A 25,426-nucleotide genomic window follows, 5' to 3' on the forward strand; every position below is an offset into this window, starting at 1 on the left:
TAAGAGACCAAAAAAGCTTTTACATTGAGACGAATTACCAATGCTTTTGATGTTTTCGTCTTTAGTTGAGATACGAGAAAGACATCCAATATCTACTTTGTAATGCCATAACACCAGAGAGCCGGTACATGGCTTTCAAAAGTCGATGTGATTGTATGTATTGAACGGATGGTTAAAACAGTGGAAAGCATTGAAAAATACAATTTTAAAACTAATGTCATTTTTGCTATTTCTCTCTCTCTCTCTCTCTCTCTCTCTCTCTCTCTCTCTCTCTCTCTCTCTCTCTCTCTCTCTCTCTCTCGGCATTCAAGCGTATGATTCAAATTCTATATGGAATTACAGTAAAAAAAACTTAATGTTATTTTATAATGATTACAATCCATAAGTAAAACATTGCTAAAAGTGTACATTCATTAAATGACTTATTTTCTGTCTATTTTGTTATTACATTTTATTAATATTGTTGAAGACATGTATTTTTGCTATTAACTTAGTTAATCAATAGTTGGTATGCCATACAAATTGTAATGTAATGTATTACTATATTTTGATGACATATGATATGTATAAATTTTACGCCAAAATGATAAAAATTTTGCCGATAAAAAATATGTTTATATTAATGTTTATAATACAAAATGAGTGCTTTTATACATATATTTCTAACAATAATTCACTTTATGTTTTTAGTTCACTATTTCAGTCAAAAAACATTATCCATTCATATATTCATTACTGCAGTGCACTCACACACACATAAAATTTATTTAAAGTATAAAGTTATATACAGTATATTAATACAATAAACACAATTATACACACTGTATATGCATTAGACACTGTGTTTTTACCATTACTTGTAATTGCATAATATATATGCAAATATTGTATCGCAATGTATGCCAAAGTTTTATGGATAACTTTTTAAATGCAATATTTAATATTTCCCTTTATTATTAATATTTTACTCAAGTATAATATATATATATATACTGTATATATATTGTACGCTAAATAAAAATAAATAGAGAGTAATAAAAGCAAAATATAATATTATGAATCATAACCATAAATATTAATATTTTATTTCAATTATTTTCCTGTTTTGTCATTTTAAAAAATTATTATACAAAATTTCTATAGTATAAACTTACAAATTTACAATTATTATAATTATTATATACAATAAAAAATTTTAAGGAATATTTAAACTTATTTGTTTTAAAAATTCCCAATTTTAATATACACATTCAAATAAATATTTATATACTTTAATACATAGTACTTGTAAATTTATATACAAAAAAAATATCGTAAATATATTTCTATATAATTTCTTTTTAAAAAAATGTATAAATAATGATATAATGATATAAACATATTAGACGTGAGTTATCGATGCATTGGTTGTGGTATTCCTGCTATGTTTGCTACGATGAGAACGGTGTGAATGTCTTGTCTGACTTTGAGTCTTGAGTGATGCATATGAATGATAGTAGACGTGGTGTCGGGACAACGGGTTATTTGCTATGTTATTGTTAATGTTATTAGTATTGTTAGGTATATTGTTTTGCGATGAGATACTAGACGTGGGTGTGTGTCGGTGTTGTTGTTGCTGCACCGGTATGTACTGTGTAGTGGTCTGCGGTAGCACTGGTGGACACTTGAAATTACGTCGCGGTCGACGACCAAACGTCGATTGACAGAATCGGGTCCACGAGTTCCACGTTTTATTACTCCAGACCCATATACCGGTAGATATACCCAACACCAGTGACATGAATATCTTGAGTACAAATACCTCTTTCATTGGTATACTTTCATTAAGACGACAGGCGTTCATAGTGTTCATGTCGTGACACATCCTCGACCTGTCGAGTGATGTTTCGCGCCATTCATTGCTTTTCAAGTACTCATAAATATGACATCCAATGACCACAAGTGCCGGTACTGTATATAATGTTGTAAAGACACCGATCCTAATCATAAGTCTGTCCAATTTATTTGTATTGTGACCTCCATATTGTAGGTCTGACCTGATTCGGGTCAATGATATGAAGCCAAATATCAGTACAAGTATGGCAAAGATGGAGAAGACTGATTGAGGTATAATCACAAAGTAAAGCAATGCGCTCGGGTCGTGATGACCGACATAACATAGCCCTGTTAGCTCATCCCCGTCCACATGTCTTAATGTAATGACAATAATAGTCAGAATGGCCGGTATAGCCCACGATAGAAGATGAAAAACACTAGATTTAGCTTCAATGGCTTCGTGCGCCCACTTTTTAGATGCCGCCAAATACCAGGTTATGATTAGACAGACCCACCACATAGTGGCCGCCATACCGAAGTAGTAAATCAATATAAAGACTATAATACAGGCAGAGTTATCGAGTCCCTCAAGAGTAATATGATCGTCACCCGAGTCACTCCTATCGCAGGATACAAACTCAGGGCCGGCGTATATACGTATCAAATAAGCGACACTTGAGATACAGAAGCACATCGATAGAAATATAATAGGTTTTTCCGGATAACGAAACCGTTGGGAATCGATCCAAAAGGTTAATACAGTGAATAGTGTGGATATGAAGCAAATTGAGGCCCAAATACACATCCATATCTCCACAAAGTTTTTGTCATTTCTGGTAAATAGTATATCTTTACCACATTTGGGCGCACAGACCGCTTGGCTGCCATTCACGTGTTGTTTGCCGGCTATCGGTATATAAACGAATTCTGCGTAACATTTGTTTCCGTTTTTTGATAGTTTTCCGTAACCATTACTGTCCACACCATTCAAATTGTATGAACTAATATCAAACGCTTCAAAAGGCAGCGATGACTTAAATGATGGCATAAATGGTGACGATTGGGAATCACTGCCTTCACGACGTTGATTACCGGCAAATAAAAATGGATAGATCTTCTCAATCGAGTTTAACAACTCTTTAGTCTCCTTTTCGCTGATGGCTTTAATATCAGGTTTGTTTGATGGCAACGATGATGATGAAGATGAGGAGGAAGACAATGACGATATTATTGAGGGATGTTTGTGTGGTGTCTTCATTGTGTCATTGATATTGGGAACTTCCATACAGAGACCATCCTTGGGTACTGGCAGTCGACTACAGTTGAGCATTGATGGCCAATTGAAGTTAAATTGACGTAAGACTGGCAAACACCGGGACTTGACCTCCTCGCAGATGGATTGACACGAAGGGATTGGTATATCGATCTGTTCCGTACACATCGGAGCATACAATGAACAGAGAAAAAACTTCAAATTCTTTGAGCACCCGATCTCCACCAGCGGTATAAACTCGTGCACTTGAATGGCGGCCTCCGACTGGTCTTTATGTCCCATAAAGTTGGGCATTCGGGTCAGATTATAGGGCATATCTTGACACATGGGTATTGTTATGCGTTCACATTTACCGGACTTACGGGTGGCCGACACCTCCATCGTGTGAACCGTCGATATAAACACCAATAGTGTTAACACAGACGAAGCTATAGCTGTTCTTCTGGTCATTGTTTGCAGTCAATCAATTCAATCAATTCAATCAATTCTTTAAACACTACTAACAGTCAGGTCTTGAATGAATGAAAATTTAAAATAACTATTAAAATATTGTCTCAAAACATATTTAAAAAAAAATTCAACACATATATTGAATATTATAGAAAAAACATTAAATTTGATTTTAAAAAATTATTATTACAAATGATGTAATAGTTATTATTTCAAAATATTTTTTTAAAAAGTATTTAATTGAAGCACAATTATAAAATCAATTTAATGGCTTTTATTTTTATACTTTTTTATTATAAACATAACTTTTCTTCTTTAAAATAATAAATATATAAATAAATTATAAAATAAACAAATCAAACACATATTTTATATGTCGAGATAAAAAAACTTTTGCCATAACATTGCATATCATTTGTAAATCAGTGTTTTTTGGTCAAAACAAACGCGTGCGTGAATGTCATCGGTATATCTGAGAGGGAATTGGTAACTGGTCTATGTTTTTAACAGAACATACCAGTGCTCAGCAATAACAAAGTTTTTTATTGAAGCCAAAACATATGCATACATAAGCTCAGCCCAAACCAACCAAACATGCCTGAGCTCCTTCTTCAGTCGCTTCACAAACACAACTGAGCGCAACACTCAATGGTCTTTCTCTATCAGTGCTAGTATTCCGGGCCGACTGACTGTCTCCTAAATAACTATCACTTTGTGTGCTGACTCTCTCTCTCTCACACACACAAGGCTTGGCGTGATATGTATGTGCTCTCTCTCTCTCTCTCTCTCTCTCTCTCTCTCTCTCTCTCTCTCTCTCTCTCTCTCTTAGTTAAAGAGAAGAGCCGACTCAAAATAGTGAGATCGCTCTGAGGGCCAATTACTACCGGTAAGGCGGGTGCTCTCAGTCACAGTTAAATTGTATGAAAAGAGAGAGACTTACGGGAAACAAGCTTTTTGGACCTTTACATTTGGGGGCTATCATATGTAGAGTAGTATTTGTATAGAGTAGGCACTGTAGTAAAGTGGACCGATAGAGATGGCTTAACACAAATGCCAAATATCTTTAGTGCACACATACCTACACATAAACACATTGGTCTCTTGTGGGGACTCGAAGTCCACATCAGAAAACACAATACACAATAGGAATATCCTAATGGGTATTGAGAACCGCTATAATAAAAACAATGGGCAGTCAGTCGACTCTCGCATGAAAAGAGAAAAATATTTTTGTCTATCATATAAATACTGACAGCACTGGTATTCCTCTAATTTTGCCCAAACATACCAATGCGCAGACCTTTTTAAATCTCGATTGCTTCTCATTTATTTATTACTATAACACATACCGAGAAAGAGAATGAGAGAGAGAGAGAGAGAGAGAGAGAGAGAGAGAGAGAGAGAGAGAGAGAGAGAGAGAGAGAGAGAGAGCGAATGGTTTTATAAGTTATTATTATTATTATTATTATTTTGTAATTATTTATGTGTGATATTTCAAAGTTTAAATTTCACGGGCAATACTACATGTGCTCAACACACATAAAACACTGGTGTTTGCCTGTCATCCAAACAATAATAGCCATTAAAAATAAGTTTTGGCCAAAACTTCATTTCACATACAAAACAATAAACAATTTTCTCAATTGAATTCCTGTTTGACAGATATATTCACACATGAGTTAAGTCACTGTGAGATCATATTTATTTTCAGTGCTTTTTTGATTCACAAAACTATTTTTATATATAGCTGTCGGACAGCTATTTGAGGCTAAAAATTATCGTTAGCTTATGTATGTATATCTAACAAAAAATACTTGTTATGTGTTGTGTACTGAAAAATTATGTTTACTGTAGGGCTCAACCATTCATCATTGCTATTGACCCCCGCCCTGCCTTTGCTCTCTCTCTCTCTCTCTCTCTCTCTCTCTCTCCTCATAGCAATTAGTAGTTTACTTCTCTTATCTTTCACCCATAAGTTGTGTACTGTATGTGTACTCTATGTCGGCCCACAAACAGCACATCCACTTAAATAACACACAACTGCTCGCAAACAACAAAATTTCTCTCTCAGTCTCTCTAATATACAGATCTTATATAATATTAATAATTCACTTCATATCTTAACATTTGATCTCATTTGGCGTATAAATTAAAACATGTTTTCTCATTATCTTATATTATATTAACACTTTGTATGCCGTGTGCTCTTTGGGATCCAAAAGTGCGATAACAATATATTTATATTATATATACACTGCAAATACAATTGATGCTAATCGGGCACTAAATGTGTTGCACTTAATGAAAGTCAAGAGAAAATAAGAGGCAAATAATAATGGATTCAGAAACAAGACTTCAAACAACTGGTCATTAATTTTAAGTGTTGGATAAAAATTGACTGTAATTTATACGTTTGCCGTAAAAATATAATATAAAATAGAAATATAGTGAACATATTTAGAGAGAAGCCATATATTTGTCTGTATATTATAATTCAATACATGCTCTCTCTCTCTCTCTCTCTCTCTCTCTCTCTCTCTCTCTTTCATCTCATAAAACCTTAACGACAGAGCAAACAATTGAGAGCTTCGGAAAAATCAGTCAGTAATCAGTACTGACTTTATTTAAGCGAAAAAGTTTTAGTGATTAGGAATATAAACACATAACTCATATTCACTGGAAATGGTTAGAAATAGTCGGTCATAAACTTTCACAGATTGCAGAAAATGTTTAGCAATTACTGCCAGTAGTGCCCTACCAAATGCAAGTACCATATCAATGATACACACTGTGTGTATTAGACACACACACACATACACACACACACACATATATATATATATATATATATATATATATATATATATATATATATATATATATATATATATATAATTTATATACAAGAATACACTGTATTTGAGTATCATTGTTAGCATTATAGCCACGAATATAAATAATAATGTGGTTGTAAAATGTTGAACATTGATAACAGATTTCAATATACAGTATAATATTTGATGTGTTGTGTTGTGTTACAAGTTGTGTGTGCACTTGAATCAAGCGATTTGATATATGGATATGTGATACAAACGTTTATATATTGAAGACATACCAGTGCCAGATGTATGCAAATAATTTAATTCGGTTATTATACGACTACTCAATAAACGATACAATAATACAAGTATAATATCAATAGAAAAGTCAGTCTAATCTGCCTTTTGGCTTATTTTGGGTATTAATTTCTTAGAGAAGACACTAATTTGCCGACTCATGGGATGCCTTAACCAAAGCCAACGATCGCAAAGTCAGAGCACAGGACTGTAATTAAATATAATACCAATAATACTGTTAAGAAAGACAATCTTCAGTCTTTCTTTCAGATCTTATAGTAAATATGTTTTTACGACTTAATGACCAATAAGAAGATTTTGCAATCGGTTCAACAATACTATTGAGTGAAATATAGATAAAGGGCCTGTTGTTTGTGAGGACAGTGGCAATGGTGCTCATAAAATGTGGTACTGCATGCCCTGGCAATCACATTAATGATTGGGCACCGGGAGATAGCTATATATGTTAGGCACTGACTGAAAGAGAAATAAAGAAAATGCATCAAAAAATTTCAGGAAAATCTCTTCAGACGTTAAAGCAATTTAATAACAAAGTGACTCAAAATAAAAAAAACACAAAAAGTCATAATACGCTCTCAAAAAAACCAATAAATACTATAGAAATAGTAATCATAAGAAATAGTTTTTTTCAAAAAAAATGTATAAAAAGAAAATACCGATCAGAAAAATGCATAACATATCAGTGCTCTCTCTCTCTCTCTCTCTCTCTCTCTCTCTCTCTCTCTCTCTCTCTCTCTCTCTCTCTCTCTCTCTCACTCACTCACTATTGAGCCACAAGTGCTTTGGTGTTAGACCTGTCAGAAGCACATCCTTAATGTCATCGCCTAATGTGAGGCCAACTAAAGTATAATTAGGAGTTGTCGTTAAATCCCAACTATACATACAATTTATATGTATATTACACCATTCAATTGCATTACAATCATATTATTTGCACTTTTTTTGTTGCTTTATTCTATGCGAAGATCAATATAAATATATTTTATTTGAAGTGAGAAGTCATTAGCTAAGCAACTGAAGCAATAATATAAATATATATATAAAGCGATGGTTTGTGTGCTTTGATAAAAAACTGAGGGCTAATAACCCTTTGATTATATGCTTAGTTTTAATAGTTATAACCGCAGAGAAAGATATATATATATATATATATATATATATATAAATGAAAAACGAGAGCCAATGTTTATACAAGAAAAGCATCAATTTTTGTTTGGGGCCAACACTGAAATTACTGCAATAAGAAATGAGAGAAATAGAAAATTATATATTTATTTTTTTCACTTTTTGTTTAAAATATATAATTAGGAAAAGTAATTTTCAAACAAAAATACACAACAATTTTATTTTCTGCACTTAAATTGTTGGAAAAAACATTAAAAGAAAAGAGAGTCTAAAAAATAACTTTCATAAATATATTGCTTAAAACTGTAAACAAATATTGTTTTTTTTTTTGACACAACATATGAGAAATAGTATATTGAAAAAATTATACTGTATTTGTACATAAAATTATATTTAATATAAAACTATAAATTAGGATTTTTAAAATTTAATTAGATATAAATAAAAAATGATATACAAATACACAGAGATTTTTAATTTTACTTTATTTTAATATTAAAATAATCAACTATGCATAGAGGCTTTATTACAAAAATACATCATATTATAATCTAAATAAATTCACGTACATTCATAAACAATTTTATATCAAATTATATAATAAACATTTCGCTTAAAAGTGTGATATCATACTATAATTATAATAATTATTATTAAAGTATATTTGTAGTACAGTATTATAATATTAAGTAATTATTTTTTCTATTAAATTACTTTATAATAATAAAATATTATATACAACAAACAAGAATATTATAATTGATAAGTCATCATTTAAAGTGCATATAATTGCTAACCATTTAAAGTAAAAAAAAATATAAAATAAATAATTTTGATTAAATTGATAGCACCGACAAAGAGAAATGTCTACTAATATAATACTAAAAAAATACACTCGAGATTTGGCACAAAAACAATTGCATTTTATGTGAACAATCATATGATTACATCTCTTCAAAAATAGATGGGAGGAAAATGTGAGATAATGAGAGACAATAAGTTTTTTTTTGGTAATTAAGTAGAAAACTAGTCGTTTATAATGAGTAACAATAATATTTAGTTCTACTAATAATATTCGTATAATTTTTAAAAATGATATCAAACTTAAATTATACATATTATTATAATATACAAAATAAGTTTGATGTTTGAGATGTGTTGTTAAGATAATTATTATTGTATATATACCTCAAAATTTATATTATCGGAAGATTCATATTATCATAAAGACGTTTACAATTTTTTTTAACAATCATAAGTATTAAACAGAAGGCTATAAATTAATTATTTAAGTCAAAAAAATATAATATAAAAGATAATTTAAATTGAATAATAATATTTAATTTTAATGATCCACGAAATTGCATTCAGTATATTACTGGTTCAGACAAATTATATGAGTAAACCATTGTATCTCAAATTGCCATAATATAATAGTAATTATTATTATCTCATTATTAATTGGAAATACAGTAAATGACTCGTAAATTAGTAAAAGTAAATATCTTTTATTTTTTTCATACAATATCATACATGAGAAGATTCATTACAATTAAAATAATTTATATAATAATTTACAATATATATATATATATATATATAGTTTAATCTAAAATAATAAATACTAGTCATTAGTTATAGTTCACATTATTAAAAGAGTACTTTATAATACTTTATAATTAAAGTACACAACTAATATCGCAATCAATAATTGCTTATTTATGAAGCCATTACATGTCTTAGTTTTGAGATAACAAGCAATGATAAAAACACTGGCTTTTTATTATATTAATAATAAGCAATGATTTTATATATATGACTAAGTAATGTATGATTATTATTTATTTTAGCGCACAAACAATAAGTCGAGAATATTGTGGTTATTATTTAACTGATAATACTTATCACTGATTTTTAAAGCACTTATTCAAGTCATATCATAGACACAAAACTGGAATATGTTTGCTAACTAAGAGGCACTACAATTGAGGGGTAATAAAAACTTTTGCCGATTTTAATATTATATATTTACTTTATATACCGTACAGTAATATAGCTTATGTTTACATTATGCACTTTAAATACTGTACATATTCATAGGTATGATATACAGTATATGTTTTCAAATTAAAATTAACAAATAAGTATTTGAAAAATATTTTAGTTATTTGCAAAACAAGGTTTAGAAAAAATACTACTATATATTTTTAAGTAGTTGTGAAATGTTTGAAATACTAATAATGAAAAAAGATGAATATTAAATAAACATTAAAATAATAGTAATAGAAATAATGATAATAATAACAACAAAGAAAAATGTTTCACTATTTTCATTTTCAATAATAATAATAATAATACTATTATTGTACACGGTGGCTCATCAAGAGTTATTTTCAAAATACACCACTTATTTCAAAAACTACTAATTATATTTTATTTTAACAAAAAATATTATAAAATATGATAAATGGGATTACATATTTTAATTAGATAAATTTTCAAAATGGCCGCCATTAATTGCAATTAAATGGCAAAGTTGGGTGTACAAAATTGGATGTTACCCGTACTTTCATATATTGCTGTATGGCCCGTATCTCACTTTCAATCATTTTTGTGAATTCTTCAATAGATTGAGGGTTGGATATGTAAACCATATCTTAAAATAAACCCAAAAAAATAATCACAGGTGTTGAAATCGGGTAAATATGGAGGTAAAATCATTTCCGCCGCCAGTCTTCTTGGGCGCATCCAAACCTATAATCCGATCACCAAAACACTCTCTAAGTTGTTCAAAGATATCTTGTGTTCTGTAAGGTCGTGAACCATCTTGTTTAAACCAGTAACAATCAAGCAATCTTTTTAACCTTATGTCCTGCACAATGATTTAAGTCCTGTAGATCTCTGATATCACAAATTTCTCTTAAAAATATAGGCCCAATTATTTCTTTGTCATTAATAGCACATCATATGGCGACAGGTTCTGGATGTAGCGGTCGCGTGATAGTCAAAATATAATAAATAAGGACAATTTCGACTATTTTTACACCTGACTTTGCCATTTAATTGCAATTAAAAAAAAAATTTTTTTTATAAAAATATGTAATCCCATTTATCATATTTTATAATATTTTTTGTTAAAATAAAATATAATTAGTAGTTTTTGAAATAAGTGGTGTATTTTGAAAATAACTCCTGATGAGCCAGCCTGTATGATTATTATAATAGTGTAATAACTAGAAACCAGTTTTACTTTTTTGTTAGTTAAACAAGAGAAGGGATTTTTTGTTTAAAAAATATATTTGATATTATGATATGAACTAAAGTGAATCACAAAAATATCTGCAATTTCTTAAAGCAAAAAAAAAGCTTAAAATACCACACATCCTGTTATGGCATGAGATCTAATGAAAATGCAATTTTGAAAAAAAAGTATTTTATGTTTGATTCAATTGATTGATATTTTGAAATCTACTAAAATATTTGCTATTATTAAAAAATATTTACTTACATTTTTTTTAATAATTATTTATAAAACTTTTCATATCATTTTCAATCAGTTATTTACTTTCCAAATCTCTTAATATCTTTCTTTTAAGATAAATATATTTTTCTTATTATTATAAATAGCTTATAAGTATAATTAATTTTGTGTCAAACATTTTTTTAAAAGAAAAAAATTATAAATCATTTTATTTGAGAATTTCCAGAAATATTTATATATATATATATATTGAACATAAGTTTTGTTTTTTAAATAAGTGAAAATCTTTATATAAAAACTTGTAACTAATAAATATTTTGTATAAATAGAATTTAAAAAATTATATACATATAACCAAAAATTTTATTTCTATGTTATATCCATTTATTGTAACTAAACTAATAAATCAATTGACAATAATAACGAAACACTATTTTGTGGTCCATTAACAACAAGTGGTTACGGTTTTAAACACAGAAAATATTGAATTCATTAATCTTTTGTCCTATTTTTGTGGTAAATGTGCAAAAATACAGTATATTTTGTTTGTTGTTTTTGTGTTAAAAATTTGTATCCAACCATACATTTCATTGAAAAACATACCATTTTTGAAGTCAAAAGAGTTTATCAGTAAAAGAGAGAAAGAAAGAGAGAGAGAGAGAAGTGCATTGAAATGCTTGTTAAATGATAGCCATTGGAGGTTAAACAGAGTGAGTGTTGTATGGTATATATGAAAGGGAATCCGTCTTAAAAGGTCTGACACGAACACCTGCAGAGCACAGATACCATACTAGTGCTCGCGGCGCGGCTTACACGCGGTATCGACTTATTGCCGCACGTATTGCGAGAAGGCATTTGAAGAAAACCGTACAAAAGGTGCGGTATCTCAACACACACACACACATACATACATACATACTATACACTCACACACCCGATCTAATGCTTTACCCCAATAATAATAATAATAGTCTATGTTTTGAATCTAAAAAGTCAGACAAATTCCTACGGAATGTGTGCTCTCTTTTGGCATACAATGAGACACACATTGGGTTTCAAATGAAGTCTAAAAACATATATACTATAAGTTATATTTAAACAAATTAAGTTTTTTTTGGGGGGGAATTCACACAATTTTTTTATCGATGATTACTAAATCCATAGCAATTTAATATTATATGCCTAATAAAATACTGTAGAAATGATAGTATTAAACAAAAAATAATTTTAAATTTTTCAATAGTTTAATTATTTATCAATAATAATTAAAATAAAATATTAAACTACACGAAATCTTAAAAACAACAATTGAATAATATTATACTATAAAATATCACACTAATAAACAATGAATAAAGTATTTAATAATACAATAAACTTATTATATATAAAATTATATTTTTCGATTTATTAGAAAATTTTTCAAATTTTATCCACATATCTCTGTCTTATTTTTAATAATTTTAAATCCACTAAATTTTTATAATATAGTTATTTTTTTGAAACCAAATACAATATAAGAGAAACTATATTTATAACTAAAAACATAATTTATCGGACACACAATCAACATTGGAAATCTTGTAGTTATTATATTATATTCAATAAATGTATATCATATGAATAGGTTATATATCTCACACATATTTTACCCTTTAATCCCGTGTTTCCTGTGCTCAGGTATTTATTGTGTCGTTGGTATTATTGAAGTACAGTACAGTAGTATTGTAATGCCACCCATATTGCTGTGTGAGGCCAACCCGTTATTAACATCTTATACTGTATAGTGTAGTAAATGGCTATCGTTGACAACAATGTCATTGAAAAAAAAGTTCATTCAATACAAACTGACCACAAGATTATGAGTAGTACTACAAGTTGTAAGCCGTAAGATCACTGACCACTCATTAACTCATAGCACAGGAAATATACAGTATATACAAAACAATAGACAAAGTTATTTAAAATGAAATTTTAAAGATTTTAACTGAAAAAACCACACAAACTATTTCTATGGTATAATTGGATTTTTCTCATTCATGAAAAATCTAACTAACATTTTAACAATACTATAAGTTTTAATAATAATAATAGTGTAGTGGAAATAATTCACAGGAATTTTACTCCCAGTCCGATGTCTAACCAAATAACAAACAATTAATTATTATTATTATTATCAATTAGACATTTAATTTCACTTTAACTAATAGTAATAAATTTTTTTATATATGTCACAAAAATCTCTGCTATTATTAATATTAGTTATCAGTTTATAATATTAACACACAATTAATAACGTTATAATAAGTTATTAATATTATGTGATACAGTATATACCGTACTGTATAATTGTTTTGTATGTGTTTGAAATGTTATCGATATATACTATACTAAATTATAAAATAAAAAGACATGTGTTATCATATCATATAATTTAATAATTATTGTTGAGTACACCGAACTCACCATTAAGTGTGTGTATTTGTGTGTATGTTTTAGAGAGAGAGAGAGAGAGAGAGAGAGAGAGAGAGAGAGAGAGAGAGAGAGAGAGAGAGAGAGAGAGAAAGAAAGAAAGAGAGAAAAAAAGAAAGAGAGAGAGAAAAAAAAGAGAGACTCATTTGCTTACTTGAAAACATGTTATCAGTTGAGTGCATAGCAAAAAAAGTGATATATCTTATAGATAAATGGCACTCAAAAAATCAACTAACGTTAAATCAATGAATTTATACTACTTTTTTTAGGCGCATCGAGAAAAAAATATAAAGAGATAGTTAATAATGATAATAATAATAATAATATAAAAAATTAAAAAGAAATATATAAGTGATTGCCTAATGAGAAAAACTTTGTTGTCTACCGACACTAGTATTTATTATATATACAATCAGTAAAAATAATAATAATAAAAATCAAAAATATTTATTACATGTATTAAAAGTACATATCACGAGTAATTAATTATATGCTTTTTATTATTTTTATTTATAAAAAATAAAATCCCATTAACATTAAATCCAGTAGACAAACACTTTAGTTTTATTATTATTAGATCTCATGGCAGATGCATTCATGTGATGTTAAATGTCTCATTGATTATTAATAAATTTTTTTTGGTATCCCTGCAAACATTTATAAAAATAAATAAAAAATTGTTATCAACAAACTTACATACTTTATATGTTATACACAAATAGTTTGAAAATATTAAATACATTAAATACAGGGGTTATATTTAATATGTTGTATAACTATATGGTATATGAGCTGATCCGACAAAAGGCAGCAACTGATCTAAAAATAAAATTTTTTTAGTTTTTAAAAACAATTTTAGACATTTCATACCATTTATAAAACTTTCTGTTTATTTACATAAAAATTTCTAAAAAATTATTTTTTATTTTTTATACACCATCTCTCTCTCTCTCTCTCTCTCTCTCTCTCTCTCTCTCTTACACTAAATAGCATTTAACATATTTTCATTAAACGCAACCATCATTTTCAAAATTATATAAAACAAAATATACAAAATGACTTTAATATCTAGTTTTAGCTCAAAAAATGTATAATTAATAAATAAATGGAAGAAAAATAAAAGATAGAATAGGAGAGGGAATAGAGTCGGAACTTTCAAAGAGATGTAAATTAAATTAAACATATTTTAAAACAAATGATTTGCAGCCGATTTGTTTTAATTGAATGGCAAAAAAATAAAGGTGTAATTTTTTGGCCACTTATTAGCTTATTATATCCATAACTATAATATACAGTTTATATGAAAAGTCACTACAAAATTAAATAGCAGCATATTTTTGTGAATAAAAATAATTTTTAATTAACGTAAACTAGCATTTAATGAACAGTGAATTTAAAGTAACTTTTTATTATATATACTATTAATAAAATAAAATGTATCCATAAATCTATGTTTTCAAAACACAATTTGTGAGAAAATGTTTCATATTTAATGGCATACATTAAATTCAAATACAAACTCTACTAATTATATATCATTTGTTTTGCAAAATAAGTTATTTTGTTAAAAACTTTGTTAACTATATATTATTTTGATATTATTAAATTATAATGTATGATAGCATGTATAAAGTACTACAGTATGATAGGATTTTTGTAATATTCAAATTGTTAAATTATAAAACAGTCACTCACTTGTTAAGCAAAATTATAAATACTTGTATATTTTTATTGCTATAATTATTATATTTTGCTGTTGTTGTTATATTATAATATACAGTATTATCAATAGTTATTATAGTCAATGCCTAAAGTCATATACAGTAAAAATATTATTAATGCCATGAATAATAGACAAATTATTTGAACAATAGATTTTAAAAATTTTATGATTGATAAGTAATTTTAAAAATATACATAAATAAAACATATAAAACTTTTGAAACAATACCAAACACACATAAATACAAGAATAGTTATTGAAATATGAAAATAATTCAAATAAAAATATACATTAACTAATAATAATAAAAGCATACATAGTATGTATTACATACTATAAATTTATATGTTTAGTATAATAAAGATAAGGTTCTGTAGATCTAATTAGAAATGAAATATATTATATTTTTATTTAATATAACAAAATAAATAAATTGTTTTTGAATGCAATCAATTGAATCTCATAATCACTTTATATTTGATATCGTGATAAACAAACTGAATGTTTCTCAACATTAAAATCTATAGATATCTAATGTAATATATACTTAATACTTATTATATACTAATGTCTACATTTTCACAAAATAGTAATATTGAAATTTTTTTAGAGAGAGAGAGAGAGAGAGAGACCAGTGATAAAACAATGTTTGGATCACGTATTTTGATAGCACAGGCATACCTATGACTATAAGATATGGTGTGCAGAGAGTGCGAAATCCTGTTACCTTTTAGTAATACCTTTTTCAAACAAGTGATGAATTTCCTGATAACAACAGGCGATGCTTTGAAAAATTACCACAAAATTTATAAGAGAATGAATGAGTGGATGAATAGGTACAGTCATAGCGTAGCTCAAGGATGGTAGAGCCCGGGGGTCATACAAGACAGAGCCCCTATCATACACTTTTCACACTCTCTATGCCTGTAATTAGGTTGTGATGAGACCAACGATTTTTCTCAAATACTCTTATTTTAGTTGTTTATATCAGATATGAAAAGAATGACTAAAAAAATCTCAAATCTGAAAAATCTTTGAAAAAACGATTTTTATTTTATAAAATCATATAATTTAATGACATTAAAGTTATTATCAAATATTTTTCAAGATTTGGAAATTTCAAAGACATTTTTAGCATTTTTCTGAGCATTTATTTTATAGATAATCTGTTGATGCTTTTAGATTGACAATCAGCGAACTGGCCATTAAACATATTAAACATATTAAACATATTAAACATATTCATATTTATATTAGTCTGTAATACAAATTTTGAATTAATAGTGGAAAATTATTTTAAATAATTATTTTAAAGTGCACCCTTTAGTTATGATAATTAAAAATTTGATATTTATTAAAGTAATTTTTTCTCACTTTGAAGTCTCGAAAGAAATAAATTTTGTTTTGCCCTAAAAAAAACTTGAGTTGATGTATGATACTAAATGAGACTCTCGTTTACTAAATTAATTGAATGAATAGTCAACTAATAAGCACCTGGACTGCAATTTTCACATAATTATACATTGAACAGCCGTAACATTAGTCAAAATATGTATAAACATTAAACGTTTATATGACTTATTATTATTAAATATAATTATTCGGATGTCGGGCCACTCATTGCCATACATTTAGCAATTTTAAGGGTGACTAACAATACTATATGAACATAGATTTGAATTAAATTTAAGATTTGTATCAAATAAAAGCAATGATTCAGTTAATGGAGACAAATATAATAGACTAATAATAGACTAATTGAATGCCAATTATTTATTCATATTTTCAGTCAATGCTTATACAGCGAGTGAGAGTTTAACTATTAATATTTAAAAAAATATTACCTAAATGACTGAGATTATGACAAAAATTAAGTTTCTGGGTTATGTATTGACACGACCGTCTAAATTATAACACTTAATAAAATAATAATTTTTTATTACATTTATATTTTCCAAAAATATCTAGAAATTGAATTAGTATTAAAAATTTTTAGTATTATACAGTTCTATCTATAAATTATACTTAAAAATATATATTATTTTTGGTATTCAATTTAATTATTACTAAAAAAATGGTAAAAGAAAGTGTTATGATTTGTATTGATAATTGTGAATATATGAGAAATGGTGACTTTGATCCAACCCGACTCAAGGCACAGGAAGAGGCAGTTTCGATGGTTAGTCGCTCAAAGAGACGATCTAATGCCGAGAATACCGTTGGACTGTTAACTATGGCACCGACACCTCAATTGGTGTCTTCTTTAAGTACAGATGTCGATCGTATGGAAAGACGACTCTGTTTGGTAAAACTGTCCGGTGAGACGATAAGTCTGATGACTAGCATCCGTGTGGCGCACCTGGCGTTGAAGCACAGGGAGTCAAAGACAAACAAAATGCGAATTGTTTTGTTTGTCGGCAGTCCTATCAATGACGACGAAAATGAATTAATATTATTAGCCAAACGACTCAAGAAAGCTAAAGTCAATGTCGATGTCGTAAACTTTGGTGAAGAAGTCATGAATACGGATAAATTGACGGCTTTTATCAAAGCCATCGATAATACAACATCTCATATGATAACTATTTCGTCCGGTTATGACTTAGCAAATGCTCTAAAAAATTCACCGTTAATTGAAAATGAAGAAGAAATGGATCCATTCATAATGGCAGCCATACAGGCGTCACTACTCGACCAAGAGTTTCATGATATTGAAGATCAGTGGCGAAGAAATGAACAGAGAATTGAAGTCGAGGACAAAGACAAACAAGAAGTTTTGGACGGTTTATGTAATTTAGTTAAAAGTGAAAAATCTATTGATAAAAGTGATAATTCAGCAGACAATGACCGACACGACGACGATTACAAAGATGAGACAAAAATGCCTGACTTTAATGAGATGACAGAAGAAGAACAGATCAGTTATGCTCTTCAAATGTCACTCCAAGAGTCGACTGCAATGTCCATCGACACACCTATAGCTCAGATAGAGATGACTGACAATAATAAAAAGTAATAAATTTGACGATAGATTAACGTTTTGATTAAGTTATTTAAATTAATTAATCTAATGATAATTTCACAGTAATTTACTGCCAATAATATAAAATGATAAACTTTTTTTGGGGGTAATTACATAATTAATTATTAACACTTGAGATATTATTAATGATATGCAATAAACATTTAATACAAATTAATTATATATATGTATATACAGTATATTGTATATGATTTGTTATATGAACTATTAAATTAAACTAAGAAATAAAGTGTTTCTCAAAACAAAAAATATATAATACATATTAAATTAAAGACAAAGTTATTTACTAATTGAAGACAAAGGGGAGTAACTATTGCTCGTATTTTAACAGAAATTATTTTTTTGTGAACACATAATAATGTGTATAGTGTTAAACATAGATTTATTTTGCTCTCAAATTAAAGTTGTTTTTTTGCCACAAAAAAAATATTTTTTCTAAAAGTCAGAACCAAATGCTAAATAAGGTGAGAAATAAATTGATGGAAACCGTAGGGATTATATGAGAGCTGTTAGTTATGGTCGTCACGGTTTTGGCCATACATGCACTCACTCTCTCACTTATTTATTTTTTTGACGACTAGTGCTTTCATGATTTCTCACCTGAGCTGACATACCGATGAACACCTCCTGAACACCCCATTAGGACTCGTACTTACATTTAATTTTTCTTTCTTTTTTGTTGTTGCTTTCCTTCCCTATCACAACCCATATCCCCAAATGCTATGGCTTTTTAACTGAGTTGATAGGCCATCGCTGATAGCTTGACAGCACCGACACTCACAGCCATACTCACAGAAGTTATTATCATTATTTTTTTAGGAGAGCGCCGGGCGTTCTCTTATGAATCGGTATTATATATATTAATACAATATATAAAACAAGTTCTGTTTGCCCGTCCACTCACCTCTTGGTATATACTTTAACAGATAGAAACTTCAAGAAACTTGTTAATACATAAATGCCTTATTTTAATACAACAAATATATTATAAATATAATACATGTATTTTTAACAGCCGTTTCACAGGCATTATGTGTTGTTCATCTCTCTCTCAACTCTCTCTCTCTCTCTCTCTCTCTCTCTCTTCTCTCAATACTTCTTTGTTTGTCCAAATAGATAGCAAAATAAAAAAGAGTAAAATACTATTCATAAATAAAAATACAAAGAGAATAGAGCTCTAAGCTCTATCAAGATATACAAAAAGCTATTATCCACTGTATATGTAATTTGACGATTAAATATACATATATTATATAATCATTGAATTGCTATTTAAATAATGAGTTACCTGTTATTTCCATCAGATATATATTTATAACTAACAATACTGTTGTGTTATTTGGTATGAATCGGTCATATATTATATTTTTCAATGTTATGCAATAATAGTTATTCTGATGTTAGTTAGCATTCAACACTTGATTTTTCAAAACTCAGTTATTATTTTATTATATGACTCATTGAATACATTGACTATAAGACCGACTACCAGTGCTTGGTTAGGGCTTCCCGTGAGAAGAGACGTGTGATGTAATTGTAAAAAACAAAACCGACTTTTTTGTTGTTCACAATCATTCAAAACACATGTCCTTAAAATCCCATAATTTATATATTATATGTGTTTAAACAAAAACAGTAGACAAACAATTTTTCTTATAATTAAAAGCAATATTATAAATGCAATTTCCTTATCCATCACTCAAAACACAATTAATAATATAAAATATATTATCTAATAATAAACCAATTAATATAATAAAATAGATAAAATTAGTCATTAGAAATAAAAAATTTTAATTAAACATTTTACGTATATTTAATTTTTAAAAATTAATTAAATATCCAATTAGTAATCAAACTTTAATTTATTTTTGACTTAAAGGACTTGAATTAGTGTTAATAAATATTTGTTATAATTATTTTTGCTTTATATTAAATAAATTAATGAAATGTAAAAATAATTTAACATCATTTTTAATTAATTTTATCATGTGATATAATTTAATAATTAGTTATTTTAGATAATTTTATTTTTATTTAGTTAAAAAATATTGTGGCAACTTATATATTGAGCTACACTCCATATATATATATATATATATATATATATTATAAATATTCAAATCCTTAAATCATGATAAATTAATGTTCAATAATGTTTATGGATTAAACATAATCTTTTATGTAATTTTTTAAAATAATCAATTAAATTTTTTATATATAATTTTTGTTGTATATTTGATACAAATTTAATCTATAGTAAGATTTAACTATTTTTATACTCTATTTTTACGTTTATTTTTATTTACACTTGTTTTATATATCAATATTTGTTTGTTTGTTTGATAACCTATTAATAATAAAATTGTTTAACAAATGTGTTTTTAGAGCTCTTAGTCATGATTTTGTTTACATTTATTACATTATGTGTGATATATATATATATATATATTAATAAAATGCTTTGATATTTTAAAAATATATATACTATACATGTACTGTATATGTATAGATTGAAATATATTACAAAATTATAGTAAACATGATTGAAATTTGCTAAGATTGCAACTTAATAGAAGATTAATTAATTATAATAAAAAATAAAATAAAATAATTTAAAGATGATTACAAATAGTTATTAAATGAAATGTTAGCTCTTTTTTGTTGATAAAATTATTTTATAACAATACATTGATTTTATATAATTGTTTTTCTAAAAGATTACATTCAGTATAATATATATCAGATTTGGTCGAAATAAAGTTTTTTATTAATAAATTTTTTTGTTTGAAAGTTGTTCTCAAATATCATAAAAATTTTTTAGCACTGATAATGTTGCAAAAGATACGCTCAGATAGCACTGGTAGCACTTAACTACACAACCAGTGATACATACACTACATACCGGTGCTCTCAAACAGAATATTCGAGTCAATATAAATGTATAATATTGATAACAGACTAGTATTAGTAGTTCCCTCTGTTTATTGTCTATCAAAACATAATATTTAACAATTTTGAGGCACTTTTTGGCTTTTTATGGAAGAATTTGTTAACAGATTCTTGTGATTCTTGCAATTCGTGTGACTGTTAAGTAAGTATTGTTTTTTGTTTTGTGAAACAAATATATTATAATTATTACTGATTAGACTCAAGAATCCATTCATTATATATTATTCAATACATTTGTTCAGATTAGACGTTCGCTAAACTATATATATATAAGTCTTTTTCTCTGTTAATTAAAATCGCTTATAGTTTGTTGTGTAACACAAGCGTGAAAATAAAAGTTTGTATTATAAGTGATATCACAATTGAGGCCATTGTTAGCCACCGATGAGTTGTTGTTGGCATCGATGATGAAGACCTACCAATGACTTTGACTTGAAAAGGATCTGAAAAAAAACCAGTGATATATTAGCAGTTGATTTCATTTGATATATTATACATAATAGACAATCACTTTGATTAATGATTCTCAACTATTATTATTATATTTTTTTATTTATATTATAATTTTAATTTTTTCGGTATATATTTACAATGAGATAAACTACAATTTGGAAATCATTGTAGAAAAAATTTAAAATAAAAYAATCATTATTTTCTGCAAACAATTGAATGAAAAATCAAATAAAAGCAATTTTTTCAAACAAAAAACAATTTGCAAAATATGTGAAATGCTAAATAAATGTTGTATTGTTTTTTGGAAATAATATAGTTTAGCCTTTAAATTGAGGATAATTTTAAATTTAAATTTTTTATGTGAAATACTAAACTAGTGTTTTAAAATTAATGCAAAATTTCACTCACGATCCCACACCGTAACCTCAATAATACTAACGGGTAAGTCTACTATCCGTCACTACTTATCAAATATTTTTATTCATAAAACTAATTTTACTATTACTTGTAGATTGAATTTTTCTACTAGTTTTTGAAAAGACTTCAATAAAATATTGTTTTAATTAATTAATATTGTGTTATCGTAAGTGAATTAGTGATGTATGGCAATCACGAATCACGTTTTTCAACTCTATACTAAATTTTATATACTATTTTTATATCAATATAAAAAATAAAATAAAAATTTTTATATAACATATAATCTTATAAAAATATATAATACACTTAATAATATGTTAAATCATCGTTACATTAAACAACAGTATAGTCTAAGTTATTAATTAAAAAAATCAATAATCCTATTGATAAAAAATGTTAAATACTTTATCAATCAATACATAATAGGTTTAAGAAATGGCAATCTGTGATCTAACACAAGAGATTTTTAAAAAAATTTTAACGTAAAAAATCAATATTTTTTGTGTATATATATATATATATATTGAATCAAATGCTTTAAACAAAAATCAATACAATGGCAAGTAATAGCCATACAAAATCATCGACTCTTTTTCACTGTTAACTTATTAATGAATGTTTAGATGAGATAGACTTTAGGGTTTTTTTGATAGTATGTTATGTTATGTGTTGGTTGTATTGCCTGTAATAATACTGTAGACATACCTTCTTGGCTTCTAAACTGATAAAAGGCCTCAAAGCCGGTTCCGTCAAATCTGTCATTGGTTTTAAACGTCACCCGAAAGAAGTCTCCCTCAGAGTCGACCGTTTTGGGCTGTTTGAGACCACAGTGTCGACTTAGTTTGCGGTCAACTGTCCTATAATTTGAAAACTCTACGTAATCGCTGGCCGTCTCTGTTGTGCACCTGAAACATAAGACAATATATATTAATTATATATAGTCTATATTGTATCTAAAAATTATATTATAATTAATGAAACTATTATATTTATTATACATTTATTTATAAATATCTAATTACTAATAAAATTTGTATTTTATATAACTTTATTGTTGGATCTAATGATGGCTGAATATGTAATTAATAATAATAAGTGAATAGACAAAAAACAAAACAAAGCAAAAAAAACGATTTTCAATAAATATTAAATGATAGCATCAAATATAATCACGAGTTTTTATCTAATATGTACTGTAAATTATATATATATATCAGGGTTAATCAAGGTTTACGATTTTATAGGGAGGCATAGGGTGGAGTGAAATTGAAAAAGTCTCGAAAAATCTGTGGGTAAGTGTACTTTTTATTGAACTTTAAAACAACAATTTTTTTCAAAATTCAGGGGGGGGGTCAAGAGAAAAATTTCTAATATTCCACATAAATGTGAGAAAATTCGCAGGAAAGTAAGAAAATATTCCCAATAAATTCCTTAAATTTTAGAAATATAAACTTAAATTCATAAAAAAATCAAGTTTAATTAAGATTATAAAAATAGATCTGACTTTAAAATAATTAAATTTTAAATTATAGTTTATTATTATATGAATTTTAAGATCTTAACGGGTCGTTTCTCCTCGTTTTTAACAACAATTTTTCAGATTTGGTCAAAAAGTGGTAAAATCCCAAAATCTCGATCTTAGGGGTATTTTCGTCATACCCTAACCCCCATTGCTTAACCCTGATATATATTTTTGCTGCTTTAGTCATCATCTGTTATATAAATTATTCACTACTTATTAATTCCAAGTATTTGTGCTTTTTATGACAGATAAGCACTTTTCTGATGTCTTCTCAACAAATGTGTGCCTAAACTACGTTATGAAACAGCGGATGGATATATATCTACAAAACTAAGGGCTCGTATATTATATATTTTATTAAATTAATTCAGTGATACACTTCACGGATATTAAAATTGTCTAATAATTTTCATATGACTAACACATAGATACATATATCAAATAACACAATTAACACCAGTTGAGTGTCTTTTTGTGTGCTTTTTTCTATGAGTTTTATGGATTTCTATAAATATCTCATCGCCTAATATTTTTTAACTATAAGTATGTAATGTATACTATTATACAAATTCCGGGAATAGAAAACCAGAATAATTGATTGAATCATTTTTGTTTTGTTTTATGAATTATAATAACCAAAAAAATGATTGTAAAATAAATGTACTGAAAAAACACAATGAGAGTAAAAATAGCAATTTTGTACGAATTTTAATAAAAAAAATATTGCAATAAAAATATATATAAAAATCTAAAGCAATATTTTTTAAGGTTCAACAAATTTGCGCAAAAGAGAAAATAATAGAAAATAGCTATATATTATTAAATGTATGACTAATATAACGGCTTATCTTAAAATTAATAAATAAATTCAATGATATATCTATATATTTATAAATAGTTTTTTATATAAAAAAGCAATATATATGAGTAAATMTCTAAAASATTTTAATTATTTTAATTAAATCACAAAATTTCAAGAAATTTTCGGTTGAGTTCACTGAGAAAATGTTTGTCCAAATCTTTAGCTTTGATATTAATGGTCTATAAAAAAATACAATATCTGTTATTTGTAATATTAAACAATCATTTTCTGTAACAATTGTCCGCCAAATGGTCAGTAAAATAATGATCAAATTATAAAAAGATTAAAAAAGAGTTGAATTGTTTCCTACAAACATATTATTGTTATTATTATGTTATTTATAAAGTTGTACTTTTCAAGTGATTTGATAAAAGATAAAATAAAATAAAATTTGTCTTTTATTTAGTAAAAAATATTTGATATCTATTTTTAGTTTTCAGAAATCAGCGAAATTGTAACTTCTAATTTAATTATTATTAATAATATTAATTTAATATAAAGTTTTTTACAACATTTATACATATTTATAAATCAATCAAAAGTTTTACTAATATATCAATGGTTGTAATGTAAGGTTTCATTTAAACTTAAATAAAGGAAAATGATAGCAATTAATACTGTATTACATCTATAATATAGATTCTATATATATATATATTTAAATTATCAGTTTTACAGTTGTTTATAAAATTTTGCAT

The 25,426-nt window shown here is 27.0% G+C and overlaps 3 protein-coding genes across 3 annotated transcripts in view; 1 reads left to right on the forward strand and 2 right to left on the reverse strand.

Moving 5' to 3' along the window:
- Positions 1-1,381: 1,381 nt before the first annotated feature.
- LOC128961697 (frizzled-4-like) lies at positions 1,382-13,111 on the reverse strand. The gene is made up of 2 exons (XM_054307957.1): positions 12,934-13,111; positions 1,382-3,600 (listed from the first exon to the last, which is right to left on the reverse strand). The coding sequence occupies exon 2, from the start codon at positions 3,536-3,538 to the stop codon at positions 1,382-1,384; it is 2,157 nt and encodes a 718-aa protein (XP_054163932.1). The 5' UTR covers positions 3,539-3,600; positions 12,934-13,111.
- Positions 13,112-17,527: 4,416 nt separating this feature from the next.
- Positions 17,528-18,647, forward strand: LOC128961038 (26S proteasome non-ATPase regulatory subunit 4-like). The gene has a single exon (XM_054307242.1). The coding sequence runs from the start codon at positions 17,551-17,553 to the stop codon at positions 18,490-18,492; it is 942 nt and encodes a 313-aa protein (XP_054163217.1). The 5' UTR covers positions 17,528-17,550; the 3' UTR covers positions 18,493-18,647.
- A 4,109-nt stretch (positions 18,648-22,756) lies between these two features.
- The window catches only part of LOC128961698 (bone morphogenetic protein 1-like), a 35,957-nt gene continuing 33,287 nt past the window's right edge, over positions 22,757-25,426 (reverse strand). Inside the window, exons 7-8 of the mRNA XM_054307959.1 lie at positions 23,050-23,249; positions 22,757-22,794 (exon numbers count right to left, since the gene is read on the reverse strand). Of these exons, the coding sequence (XP_054163934.1) occupies positions 22,757-22,794; positions 23,050-23,249 (238 nt within the window). The remainder of the gene's footprint in view (positions 22,795-23,049; positions 23,250-25,426) is intronic.

The sequence above is a fragment of the Oppia nitens genome, unplaced genomic scaffold (assembly GCF_028296485.1).
Source record: "Oppia nitens isolate AA-2021 unplaced genomic scaffold, nextdenovo-longstitch-racon4-pilon3 scaffold5_pilon_pilon_pilon, whole genome shotgun sequence".
NCBI classification, from domain to species: Eukaryota; Metazoa; Arthropoda; class Arachnida; order Sarcoptiformes; family Oppiidae; genus Oppia; species Oppia nitens.